Source organism: Festucalex cinctus, chromosome 4, assembly GCF_051991245.1.
Source record: "Festucalex cinctus isolate MCC-2025b chromosome 4, RoL_Fcin_1.0, whole genome shotgun sequence".
Lineage (NCBI taxonomy): Eukaryota > Metazoa > Chordata > Actinopteri > Syngnathiformes > Syngnathidae > Festucalex > Festucalex cinctus.
In genome coordinates this window covers 11898832-11911292 of record NC_135414.1, presented here as the reverse complement: position 1 = coordinate 11911292, position 12461 = coordinate 11898832, and the positions used below count along the sequence as shown (strand labels likewise).

At 40.5% G+C, this 12461-nt stretch overlaps 1 protein-coding gene across 3 annotated transcripts in view; it reads right to left on the bottom strand.

Annotated features, from left to right (window-relative positions):
• The window catches only part of LOC144017395 (cytoplasmic polyadenylation element-binding protein 1-like), an 18306-nt gene extending 7360 nt beyond the window's left edge, over window positions 1-10946 (bottom strand). For 2 of the 3 annotated variants that reach the window (XM_077518914.1, XM_077518915.1), the window contains exons 1-6: window positions 10784-10946; window positions 10399-10570; window positions 6609-6821; window positions 4345-4574; window positions 3792-4044; window positions 3602-3715 (exon numbers count right to left, since the gene is read on the bottom strand). In XM_077518914.1, coding sequence (XP_077375040.1) covers window positions 3602-3715; window positions 3792-4044; window positions 4345-4574; window positions 6609-6821; window positions 10399-10570; window positions 10784-10798 — 997 coding nt within the window. In that variant the 5' untranslated portion in view covers window positions 10799-10946. Of the gene's footprint in view, window positions 1-3601; window positions 3716-3791; window positions 4045-4344; window positions 4575-6608; window positions 6822-6916; window positions 7194-10398; window positions 10571-10783 lie in introns of those variants that run through there. The other variant, XM_077518917.1, reaches the window with a different exon arrangement.
• Between the last annotated feature and the right edge of the window lie 1515 nt (window positions 10947-12461).

The following is a 12461-nucleotide window of genomic DNA, read 5'->3' as shown; positions in this document are numbered from 1 at the left end:
GGACACGCCACCCTTTTCCGACTGAGGACCATGGTCTTGGATTTGGAGGTTCATAAATCTGTAAAATATATCGTTTGTCTGATATGACACTGACAATTGATGGAATTATGCAATGTTTAACTCTGGAGATTCTAAATGGAAGAAAGAAAAATGTTAGTTTATATAGGGATCCTAATTCAAGTATAGATGAATTTAATGAATGAACAAATTATTCCCCCGTGTGAAGCCAAAAAAAAAAAAAAAAAAAAAAAAAAAAGAAAGAAAAAAAAGAAAAAAAGTGGTAACATTGATTTGCTAAATCCAGCCAAACAAAAAAAAAGCCACTGATGATTTTATTGATACTATGTATAGTCTCTTTATGCCAGAAAATAACACCAACTACAAAAACAGCACACAGTGCTACAATTAACATTTTTTGTAATACCATAGAGAAACATACCTCATAAATATAAATATAAAAACATAATGGTGCACTATTTTTGTCGAAGGATGGAATACTGTTTTGAGAAAAGACGGGGGGGGGGGGGGGGGGGGGGACTCCCTGGCTCACAAAAGGAATAATTATAATCTCTACAGATTGTATAGACAATCAAAAACAAATGAAGCTGAATTTAGATGATACAAAAATAAATTAACTGATATTAGACAAGTTATATTATAGAAAATTATCAGGAAACAGAAATTATATAAAAAGAACTTGGGATGTTCCCAATGGTTTAATTAAGCAACAATTTGCAAAAGCAATGTACCCTGATTATTTCATTGATGGATATGATACATATAATGTGAATGATGTAGCAAATAGTTTCAACCAATTCTTTGTAAATGTTGGCAACTGGTATTCCAAAAGACGAAAGGAGCAACCAAAACCCAACAATTACTAAAAATCGGTCTTCACTTTCTTTCTGCAACCAATGAAAAGGAAGTGATAAACATTGTCCACAAGTGCCAAAGTAAAACATCAACTGACTGGCATGATGATATGTTTTTGTTAAAAAGGGTCATTCTAAATAATTTAAAACCATTAACTTATTTGAATCTGGTTGCTTCCCGAATAAGGGGGGGGGGGGACCGCCAAAGTAATGCCTCTGTACAAAAATGATTGCAAACAGTTTTACTAATTACAGACCAATTTCTCTATTGCCTCAGTTTTCAAAAATTTTGGAAAAGCTTTTTAACTCTGGACTTGAAAACTTCGATATATAAAATAAATGACAATATTGGTTTTAGAACTGGAAGAACACATTCAAGGACGCATCTGTTGAGGAAGGACGCATCTGTACTTGCTCCTGCACTCGCTCGTGAATCTAACTACTTGTTGATTTTTGCATTGGGATTTTTAACTACATTGTTGCAGAATGCCTGGCGGAAAAAGAGCTGACGAGATTGAGGAGATAAAATCTTCTCTTAAAAAAACTCAGTGGAATGGTTGCCGAATTACTTGAAATGAAGAAAAGCATTGAGCCACTTCTTCAGGAAATACAGCAATTGAAGAAAGAGACACAGGAAAAAGATGGACGCATTGTTGCCTTGGAACAAAAAGTGGATGATTTGGAACAAAATCTTCGTATCAACGATGTGATAGTCACCGGTATCAAGATCAAGCCGCGCCGTGGCCCTTTGAGAGCTGCGGCTAGCACGAGCACGGAAGATTTTGACCAATATTCAGGGAACGAGACTGTGGAACAGCAAGTGACACTTCAACTCAGAGATTTGGGATTAACTGTTGATCCTGCGCACATTCAGATGTGCTTTTCGCTTCCAACTGGAGGGACACGACCACCGGCAGTTCTGATCAGGTTTGTTGACAGAAAGAAAAAGATTGCTCTTCTGAGAGACCGTCACAAGTTTCATGGGAAACATGTCTACATCAACGAAAACCTCACCAAACGAAATGCTGACATCGCCAAAAAGGCGCGACAAATAAGAATGGACTTATCGAAAGCACGTGGACAAAAGACTGCTGAATTTTTATTCAAACTAAAGATAACTGGTCAACTAAAAACACGAATCGTGAAAGGAGCTGAGGAATTGGCAGCGCTTGAGAGACAACAGTAATTCACAATATCACTAATTACCCAAAGCTGGAGTTGTATATGATTATTTGCTGACTTTGCCAAGGCTAACTCTTGTTTATACACCTGCATTGATAACATGTATTGCTGTTCCCGTTTGAATCTAAATATTGTCTGGCTCGAATTCCATTTGGACATTTGTACTAACAGTCAAGGCTACATGATAAGGCTGTATTGTGGCTCCAATGAATCTGCTGTCTATACCCAAAATGGGGGTTGGTGGTCTGGTTCCTGGAATGCAGCTGGCGTGGGCCGCTCTGCTGGGTGAGCTAGGCTGGGCAGCGCACAGGAGTCATCAGATCCACAACATGCTAGCAACCAGTGGTGCTACCTGACCAGAATCGAGTGCTGAAATTGCTTGAAAGCAATGGGCCGAATGCAAGCCGATCTACTCTTCTGGAAAGCACAACATGTGTGAAAGCTGATCCAAGGTCAGCGAAGACCCTACTGGTGAAAGAGAAGAATTGCGCTTGCCTTGGCTGCTCGCCTGGCGGGGTGGGCTTGCTGGTGGCGTCTGGGGACCGACTCACCAGTGCCAAATGACTGGGACTAGCCACAATCTACACACGGACATTCAAGATGAACTGAGCGAGCAGTGTCTGGGATAGTATGGGATGGATAACGACAAAAATTAATGACTATTCTAAATAATGTATATGATTGATGCGTTATAGTAATGGGTCGATGGGGACGGGTCTCGAATAAGCTTCGGCTTCTACCCGTCAGCCCTTCTTTCGGATGTCAATGTTGCAAATGATGTGATTGATGTAAACTAATGTGTCCGAAAGGAAAAAATGAATAAACCAAACTAACTCCATGGCAATAATTGATGCAATAGAAGAAATTACAAATGCTCTGGAAGAGAAAAAAATATGCAGTTGGTATCTTTGTTGATTTTAAAAAAGCGTTTGATACAATAGATCATACAATCCTAATCAATAAACTGGGACAATATGGCATACGTGGCATTGCTGGAGACTGGATAAAAAGTTACTTAACAGGAAAGGTACAATATGTCAAAATGGGCCAATATATATCAGAAGAACTTGACACCGTTTGTGGTGTTCCCCATGGCTCCGTGTTGGGGCCAAAGCTTTTCAATGTATACATAAATGACTATGTATCAGTCATTAAAGCTAATATTTGCAGATAAACATTTTATAGTAGTAATACTTGTGAGTTGGTGAATGTGAACAAGGAGTTAAAATCCATTAAAAAGTGGATGACAAATTCTCTAAATTTACACAAAAAAGTTATGACGTTTGTTAATGTTAAGAATAATTATGACTTGCATATAGTTGACGGTGTTCAGATTGAAAATGGAAACGAGATAAAATTTTTAGGAGTGATAATTGACAAGTTGACATGGATAGTGTCCGTCTGTGGCCAAACATGGTTCTGGGCATTGCAAATATGACTTTAAAATGATTTTTAATGACCTTTTTTTTTTTTTTGCCAATAGACTTTCAAACATATCCACTATCCTGCACCAATTTAACAGTGCATGCAAGCTAATGAGTAATTACCTTCTGTGATGTCCCAGGGTACACCACCAAGAAAGACTTTGCAGGAGTAGAGAGGGTCCTTGTTGTTTCTGGGAGGCAGCTGACCACTCCAGGTGAAGGTGGCTTCATTCACAGCTTGGAGTAAAGACATTTTTTAGAGATCGTCATTGCAATTCATTCGTTTCTACAGTCTGTTTTTTTGTGCCCTTACCTGCAGCCTGTCTATGCAGGCGGGCCTCCCTCTCAATGCTAAAGGCTTCATCAGGCTGATCCAGCATGTCCAAGCCAGGCCACGCAGAGCCAGTGCGCCAGCGGCGAGAAAGAGCCGAGGAGGCCGGGCTGGCGCTGGCTGGCGGGGTGAGAGGAAAGCCTGTGTCCTGGGGGTCCAGACGGGAGCCCAGTCGCAGCAGATCCTTTTGAATGTTTGATGCATAAGGCATGGGAGGCGAAATCCGCAGAGAGGACTGAAGAAAAAGCCAATACCAATCACATTATTGATCAACTCAGAGGCCACAGCCATCCTCGCCTAGTAAGATGCCCGAACAACAAATATTTTACACTGTGTACAGAAACTAATCAAGTTTAAGGCATTGCTGTAGAACATTTGGGCTCTATGTAAGACTGCAGAATATTTGTGGTGTTCTGTTAAACTAAACTGCTCCAAATATTTTCATGTGCATGGGCTATGACAGATCTTAAGATTTAAAAAGATCCTTCTGCATGAGACCTAACTTGTGAACTAGTCGATTAAGTGTAACACTTACCAGCACATCACAGAGGTGGTCAGAACCAGAGCTGACGCCACTCGTCTCAGAGTCTTCAGGGCTGCTAGAGCGAGAGTCCAAAAAGCAGCTGGAGTCCAAACGGCTCGCCATGCGAGCCATGCCAGGGAACTTCTCCAGGAAGTCAGCGGTCATGCTCAAAGACTCTGAGGGCAGGTAGGCTGGTGGCTTTCCAAGGACGCTGCTAAAGGGACTGTTCAGGATGCCCAGCACTGAATAAGTACAGACAGGCAGAACAAGCATGTTGAGAAACAAGGTGCCGACTGAATGGACATCCATTTTAACGGACTCCAGCTAAAATGCATATTGATGTCAAAGGCGTTACACACTGCCACCATTGTGAAACAGTCATTCCCTTGTACTACTAATGCATTTTATGCAAACAACTTTCAGTGCCAGCCAGACATTCCTGTACCCAAAAGTGTGACATCTTAGTCTTGAGCTCATTCACTGCCTTTGACAAGTATACTTGTCAATTGTGTTTTTTTTAGAGCAGTGCTAAATGGGGACAAATCTGAGCATGCTCCACTGTAAATATCAAACTTGGAAACAACTTTACTGATGCCCAACCACCGGTAGATGACATCATTGCCCCATTTTATATGAAATAAACAGTTTCAGAGTCCATGGGAGAAACGGCTGTATTTTGGCAAACCTACATTTTTCTACTGTCAATTATGAAAGAATGGGACGGGGCAAAAAGTAGGGAGTCTATTCTGTTATTTGGTTTATATATAATTATTGAATGTAATATCACGTGAGTATTGACAATTTTAAAATTTTCTAAAATGACTGGCAGTGAATGAGTTAAAATTGAATGAGCTTTATGAAAGTAAAGTATAAAATGAAGTACTTTTAAAACTGACTGGCAGTGAATGAGTTAAAATTGAATGAGCTTTATGAAAGTAAAGTATAAAATGAAGTACTTTTAAAACTGACACCTTCGAGAATTTTACCCATGAGAGCCCCTTTTAAGTAGAATAACCAACAGCGTAATTCTTTATAAATTGCAGCCATGTTGCTAATTGCACAGTTATGCCTAGTTCACACGGCAGGAGAATTGGCCCGATTTTAGCCCCGAATTTCCCCTCCCGACAATCGTAAGGACGCGCCGAGACGCAAGTGATAATCCTGCCGTGTGTGTTGTCACCACACACGGCGCCTCCCGATATCGGCGCTCGGGAAGGACCCCCGACTTGAAAAATCGGGCATATTGGATTTTTTGGCCCGACTTCGCTCTGCGCAGCTGATTGACAGCCAATGAGAAAGCGAGCCAGCCGGTGGGGAATCCAAAATCAAAACAGTCATGAAGCAGCAGAAAGTCCATGCTCGCGCTATTACACTTTTTATTTTTTTTAATTATTTCTATTTTTTTTTTTTTTAAAAACACATTCTCCACAAATAAACGTGGTCTCCGCCAACCCGCGCCGCCAGCACCTAGCCGATGGCAAGCGATGTCTGACCAGTGCCCATTTACACTCCTTTAAACAACACTTTTTATGCCGCTTTTTCGGCTGAAAACCAGGATCAACTCATGTTGACGACTCGGAAGCCACGTTTAATCTCGAGATGTTTTGCGAGACTTCCTGTCAGTTGATTGTGCAGTGTGGCCGCACACCACGCATGGTACGTTCAAAGCTGGAACTCCCGTGATTGTTTCTCTTCACGTGTGGTGTCTGTCCAAGAATGGAAATCGGCCGACAATTTTAAAATCTTGCCATGTGAACCAGGCTTTAGCCTCATGAGGTTCTGAGGGCAGGGGTACATATTCAGCTGCAGGCCGCATTCAAAGCTGTCCCACTTTGTTGTAGGCCCAGTTTTAACCTCTATGCGAAGTTATGCCGGAGCAAGCAGTGATGCCATTTCAGCACTACAAGTGGGTCGGAACAAATGGGTCAATTATTGTAGTGCTAAGTCATTGAGAGACATTTAATATCCCATCACCTGGTTCAAAGTATTAATGTATGAAATTCAGCTGTAAAGCAAATACATTTGTTGTAAAGACTATGACACGCCTATTACATTTTAGTGTAAAAATGAAGCTTCACTGGATTGTGGACAGAGACAAAGCAAAGTGAAAGTGCCACATCATCCTGTGATGCTAGTTTGTGGCAACACTCTGCTCTTCCTATCACATTTCAGCACACATCAAGTACAAAACCGAATCTACTCCTGCATGCATTTAAGTGTCTAGTTATTGTTGGGAGCCGACTGTAGCTAGTAAACAAAGCTTGTACAATACTTACTTGAGGGCGAGCTCGTCTGAACCTGGGAGTGAGAGGAGACAGACTCGTTCTCCTGACTGCTCCAAGGTCTGTCCCAGCCAGATAAACGGAGAGACTGGAGGCCCAGGCCCAAGTCTGCCACACTCCGCGGGACCCGGGATGACTGCATCTCGGGCATGCCATCACAGCTGGCGAAGAGCATCCTCCTGCTGCCCACCGTGGCCAGGTCAGACTCTTGACGGGTGAGAGAAAGAAGGGAGAGTGTTAAGACAAGCCACAAGAACCTCCTCACAACCACAGCAGCGAGCATCGTCTGTTTTCTGCCCTACCCTGGATGACGGGGGAGCTAACCTGCTGCCTCTGCGCCCCGTGCGTGTGCCATGCATCTCCATCTGCATGGCTGACCCACCTAGCAGCATGTGACATGGCTGCTGATGCACTCACACTCCCCTAATAGTGACATCAGCTTCCCCCACTACCCTGCTTTGTAAAAAAGAAAAAGCCTGCTGGAACGGCAGGCTCATTTGGACCCCGCTTCTCTGGTGTTACAGGAGGTATCAAGCAGCGGAGGACCACAGACGTTGCTGCGGCTACCGCTTACTCTCTAGCCCGTTTCCCGAGCCAGCTGACCAAGGCTGCGAGGGAGGGGGAGGCAGCTCAAGCACGCAGGCATCATGACTCAGCAAGCTTAAAAGTATTGAGACTTGAAGGTTGCTCAAAAAGCAGACAAGTTCCAAGTCAGACAACTCTTGGTACATTCTCACGCTTTGTCTTTTCAGTGAGGGGGGAAAATAAAAATATAAAATAAAGGCCCGGCGACAGAGGCTACTGATCAGATGTTAAAAAGGCAATGTGTACCAGCTCCTCCCTTTTCTCTCCCTGGAGAGAATCCAAAACACCAGCTACAGCCCTGATTCAGCAACTGTCAAGCTGGGCTTTGGCTCCAGAGTTAGTGTTTTTTTTTTTTTACATTTAATAGTTTGAGGATGCTCAAATTACACAAAGCAAAGCTCTTCTCAAAAGTAAAGTGCACACTGAAAATGATTGACGCTCGGGAAGCGCGAGGAATTGTGCTGATGTAAAAACCTGGCAAATCTTAAAATTTGGTACCCCCAAAAAAGTGCTGCAATGCTGTAAACCAATGATGCAGCATGAATCAGCTACTCTCACTCATGATCAGTAATGCCAGAGTACCTAGAATTGTAACTGTTAGCCAAGATGTAATGTTTTAATTTAAAAAAACATTGGTGACATTGTAACTTATGAGCACAAACATTGCAACTACCAAACTGCACCTTTCTAATGAAGTCTACTAATACAATCAATTTATTAGCATTTCCCAAAACGCTTGTTTTGATACCTCCAGGAAAATGAAAATGTCATAAAAAGTGGGAATACGGAAATGATCACATCTCAATTTACTCAAGGCTGAGATACTTGCAGAAAGTCAGGAGCAATAAGTGGATACTAGGTGCACCAATTAATCAACTAATCAATCAAGTTAATTGATTTTCTTTATTTGCTTAGAGACCCTGTTTAATTTAAAAGTTATCCAAATCCTTGAACCTTTTTTGCTTCAACAGAAAATACTCATTACTATAGTACTCGAAGCAGACTAATCACTAATGCAAACATCTTTCTTTACTTTGGAAAACGATCAAGACTTCGGCTGATTTTTAACATGGCATTGCTCAACTCTACTTATTTTGTGAATTTGAAACAATATCCTGTTTTTTACTAAAGAATGAATTATTATTTTTTTTTTAAATCCGCAGTTGCAGCTCTAGTCGCTGCACCAATGTATACTTTCTCCATCTAATGGAAGAGCATTCGTTATTCCTTTCACAATAGCTAATACCAAAACTTTCAGACAAATTAAATTATCTGCCAGTTATTTCATAGACTATCCCACAAATGCATTATTAAGCAGTAGGGGTGTGGATTGCCTAGTATTTGGTGATTCGATCTGTATCACGATTCGATACTGATTAATCCTGATACTGATCTGTAAATCGATTGCAATTTTTTTTACTTAAATTTAGAAAATAGTAAAATCGGTAAACTTGTACATTTGATTGTATTTAACTGAAACTTAAATCTTTAACGGGCTGAAATCTGTTTCATGTTTGAACAGCATTGAAATAAAATGCTTAATGTTCCATTAATATAACATTCTGCCATGCTTAAAGTATGAACACCAACTCTTAAAAAATACAAATAAACTACTTTTATCCAATTTTGTCAACAAGAAACTTCATTCAGCCATTTTGGTGACCAAAGAAACTATTGTATTTATTCTGTTAGACCAGTGCTTCTCAGGAAGGGAAGAGCCCCATGGGGGCACGAGGCTTCGTCAAGGGGGGCACGTTTGACCTCAGGGAACATGCTTTTTTATTCCCACTGTCTTAGAATAAAGTGCAATTGCACCTCCACTACATTAGGGGGCAGTGGCGCTCTCATTGGCAGAGTGTGTACAGGGAGCATTCGCTTGGTGGTGTAGGGCAGTGTTTTTCAACCCTGGTCCTCAGGGCACACTATCCAGCCTGTTTTCCATGTCTCCATTTGAAACGCAGGTGATTCCAATGACAGCTCTTTTTTTTTTTTTTGGGGGGGGGGGGGGGGTGATGTTTTCTTCTTCCTAAGGGGGGCATGACAGAAAATAATTGAGAAGCACTGTGTTAGACTATGCATATATTGTCATTTCACCAGGACTCCTGCAATAGCCGGGTGCCGTGGTAATTCTGATGACAAAATCCTCGTAGCCTCATTGATACTTTGTTTCTCTCAAACGAGGTTTACCATAAGTACCGAATTAAAGAGAGATACTTCACTTATTTAGCCCATTATAGCAATAAAAAGTATAAAAAATATTTTGTCGACAACTTGATATTCATTACTTTTCACCTACAATTAGTACCATTAAAAACACATTTTGCAACTTTCTGTCTACTGAAAATGACATCACAAGGGTTCAGGTAACCAATCACAGCTCACCTGTTTTCTAGGTTTGGTCATGTGACATTCACAAGCTGAGCTGTGATTAGTTACCTGAGCCCTTGTGATGTCATTTTTAGTCGACAGCAAGTTACAAAATGTGTTTTTAATGGTACTAATTGTACATAATGAAAATATCACATTTAGTATAAGCAAAAAATTTATGTTTGACTGCCAAAAAATAAATAAATAAATTAAGTACAGTATCCCTTTAAGATTCCCCACAGTAAGCAGAAGTTCATCTTTGATGAACCTCCTATGAAGAATGCAAAACTAAATACCAATGTTTTCATTATTTCATGTTATGCACATCGCATTTGTCACAACTACAGTTGTTGGACAACAGTTTAATTTCCATATATTTTTCTTCATTTTTGTTCCAATGACCAAAAAAAAAAAAAAAAAAAAACAGTCAAAGCTACTCACCAGTTAGTACTTATGGAGCTTCACTGAATACTTCTTTACTCAAGTGTTTTTACTTGAGCCCTAGTAAAGTAACAGCACTAATAGAGTACAGTTTCTGGCTATGCTAGCCACCTCTGCTAGAAGAGTGATCCAATTGTCATATTAACTCTGTGTGTTGGGGTATAGAACGTTAAGGAAAAATCCTTGAATTCCCAAATGTGTTGGTATGTACTTTTCATGCCGAGAGAGTGAGCATAATTTAAGCACGGTTAGCAAAAGTTAAAAAGTTCACAGTATGTGTAGAATAATACATTCACACGTGTAAAATATTTATTAAGGAAGTGTTTAAACCGTGAGCAGGTTTGACAACAAAATGGCCGTTGTGGCTGAATGTGTGAGAACGAGACATTACCACTCAGCAAGTCGGCCTTGGCCTTGGTGTTATTGGGAGTAGTGCACACGCCGGTCAGATCCAGAGCGTTGCCCAGCATGGTGTTCATCCTGCGGAAGATGTCCGCGTTGCTACACGTCGACAAGGCCGGAGAGTCCGCGTTTGGGCTGGAAGGCCTGCGCGGGTCGTTTCTCTGTGCCGAACACAAGCCACACTTTCCTTCATGTCTAATTTCAAGACGAGCACACGTTAGGCAGTTAAAGTCGGCGCCTTCGAACATTACTGGAACACTAAGTGACACTTTCTCCGGGTCGGAGAGAAGACAAGGTTTGGTGACACCAAAGTTCGCTTCTTAACGTTATTGAGACACGTCGAATGGACATTTTTCATGTAGCTTGACACTCACCAGAGAAAATGCCATTGTGTAGACGGAGCTACGCCAAGTGAATCACAAAGAATGAACAAGTGCAATAAAGGGTCATATTTAAGAAGATGGCTACCTGCTAATTAGGGGCAATATGGTGAACGTGCGTATTTGCGTAATTTGGCTAATCTAGCCTGTGGGGCCCCCTTCTGGTCATGTGATCGCCTTCAAAGGCAGCGCCGAGCTAATCAAATCGTGTTTACATAAAAGCTTGGGAACCTAGTAAGAGTTTTTTTTTTTTGTTTTTTTGTTTTTTTTAAGGCGAACAAGACTCAACTTTATATTTATTGAATATATAAGGCATAAAATGTATTAGCATTGCATGGGTTTGAGATTAGAGTTATGTTTACCTATGCCCGAAATTTTTACCATAACCTAAGTCAAGTCACAACAACATGAAATTGACTGTAAATATAAATGGTCAATGGACTGGACTTATGTCGCGCTTTCAACACCATATGGTTCTTTCCAATGTGTCACATGGAAAGTATTGTTGTTGTTGTAAAACACACACACACACACACACAAAAGAATATTTTTTACGGTGACGGCGATGTATATATATATATATATATATATATATATATATATATATATATATATATATATATATATATATATATATATATATATATTTTTTATTTTTTTATTTTTTTATTTATTTATATAACTACTACTAATGATAAATGTCCTTTATACAGCTTTTTTAAATTAATATGCAAAACAAATTATCTGCGATTGGCTGGCAACCAGTTCAGGGTGTACCCCGCCTACTGCCCATAGCCAGCTGAGATAGGCTCCAGCACCCCCCACGACCCTTGTGAGGAGCAAGCGGTTCAGAAAATGGATGGATGGATGGATGGATGGATGGATGGAAAATAAATTATTTACAGCTACAATATTGACAACCTTTCTCTTTCTATATACACAGTAAATCGGTCAGTGTTAAATTTCCAATGTTCAATCAAATATGCAGTCGCCTAAGCAATGTTATTTTCACACTGTTAGGATAAAAAGTTACACTGTTAGAGTCAATGTCCTTGAGTGTTGGGGTGAATGTTGGGTTTAACCTGAATAGCACTACCTTGAGTGTTCAATTGATCACACCCTTATTTCCAGTGGAGAAACTTTCCAATTTTCCAGTCCTGTGCACTGTCGACATTTCAATAGCAATACATCCGGTTGTTGTTGTTGGGGTGGCGTGGATCAGTGGTAGAGTGGTCATCTCCTGACCCTGAGAGTGTGTATTCGATCCCAGGCCAGTGTAACTGTGATACTGAATCCCAAGTTGCTCATAATATGGAGTCACGGGCCTACCAAAATTAATAGGAAATACAAACACCTTTATGTTTGTATTTCCTATTAATTTTGGCACTCCAGTCTAAAATGTAGTTGGGTAGAATTAAATATTTGACACAGACGCTCGTGTAGATTACTTTCAACACTAGGCCTTGTTTACCAGTGTCTCTTTTTAACACCATATATTGTTGGAGTAACACTGTCTAAGTTTGAAAAACAATATCACCTTGAAAAGTGTAAGATTTACACTCCTTGGTGTGGACAAATATAAACACTTTTCTAGTGTTATATTTAACACTCAGCGTTAATGTTAGATTTAACACTCAGTGTTAATCTAACTGGTGATTGTGTTGTGTAGTAA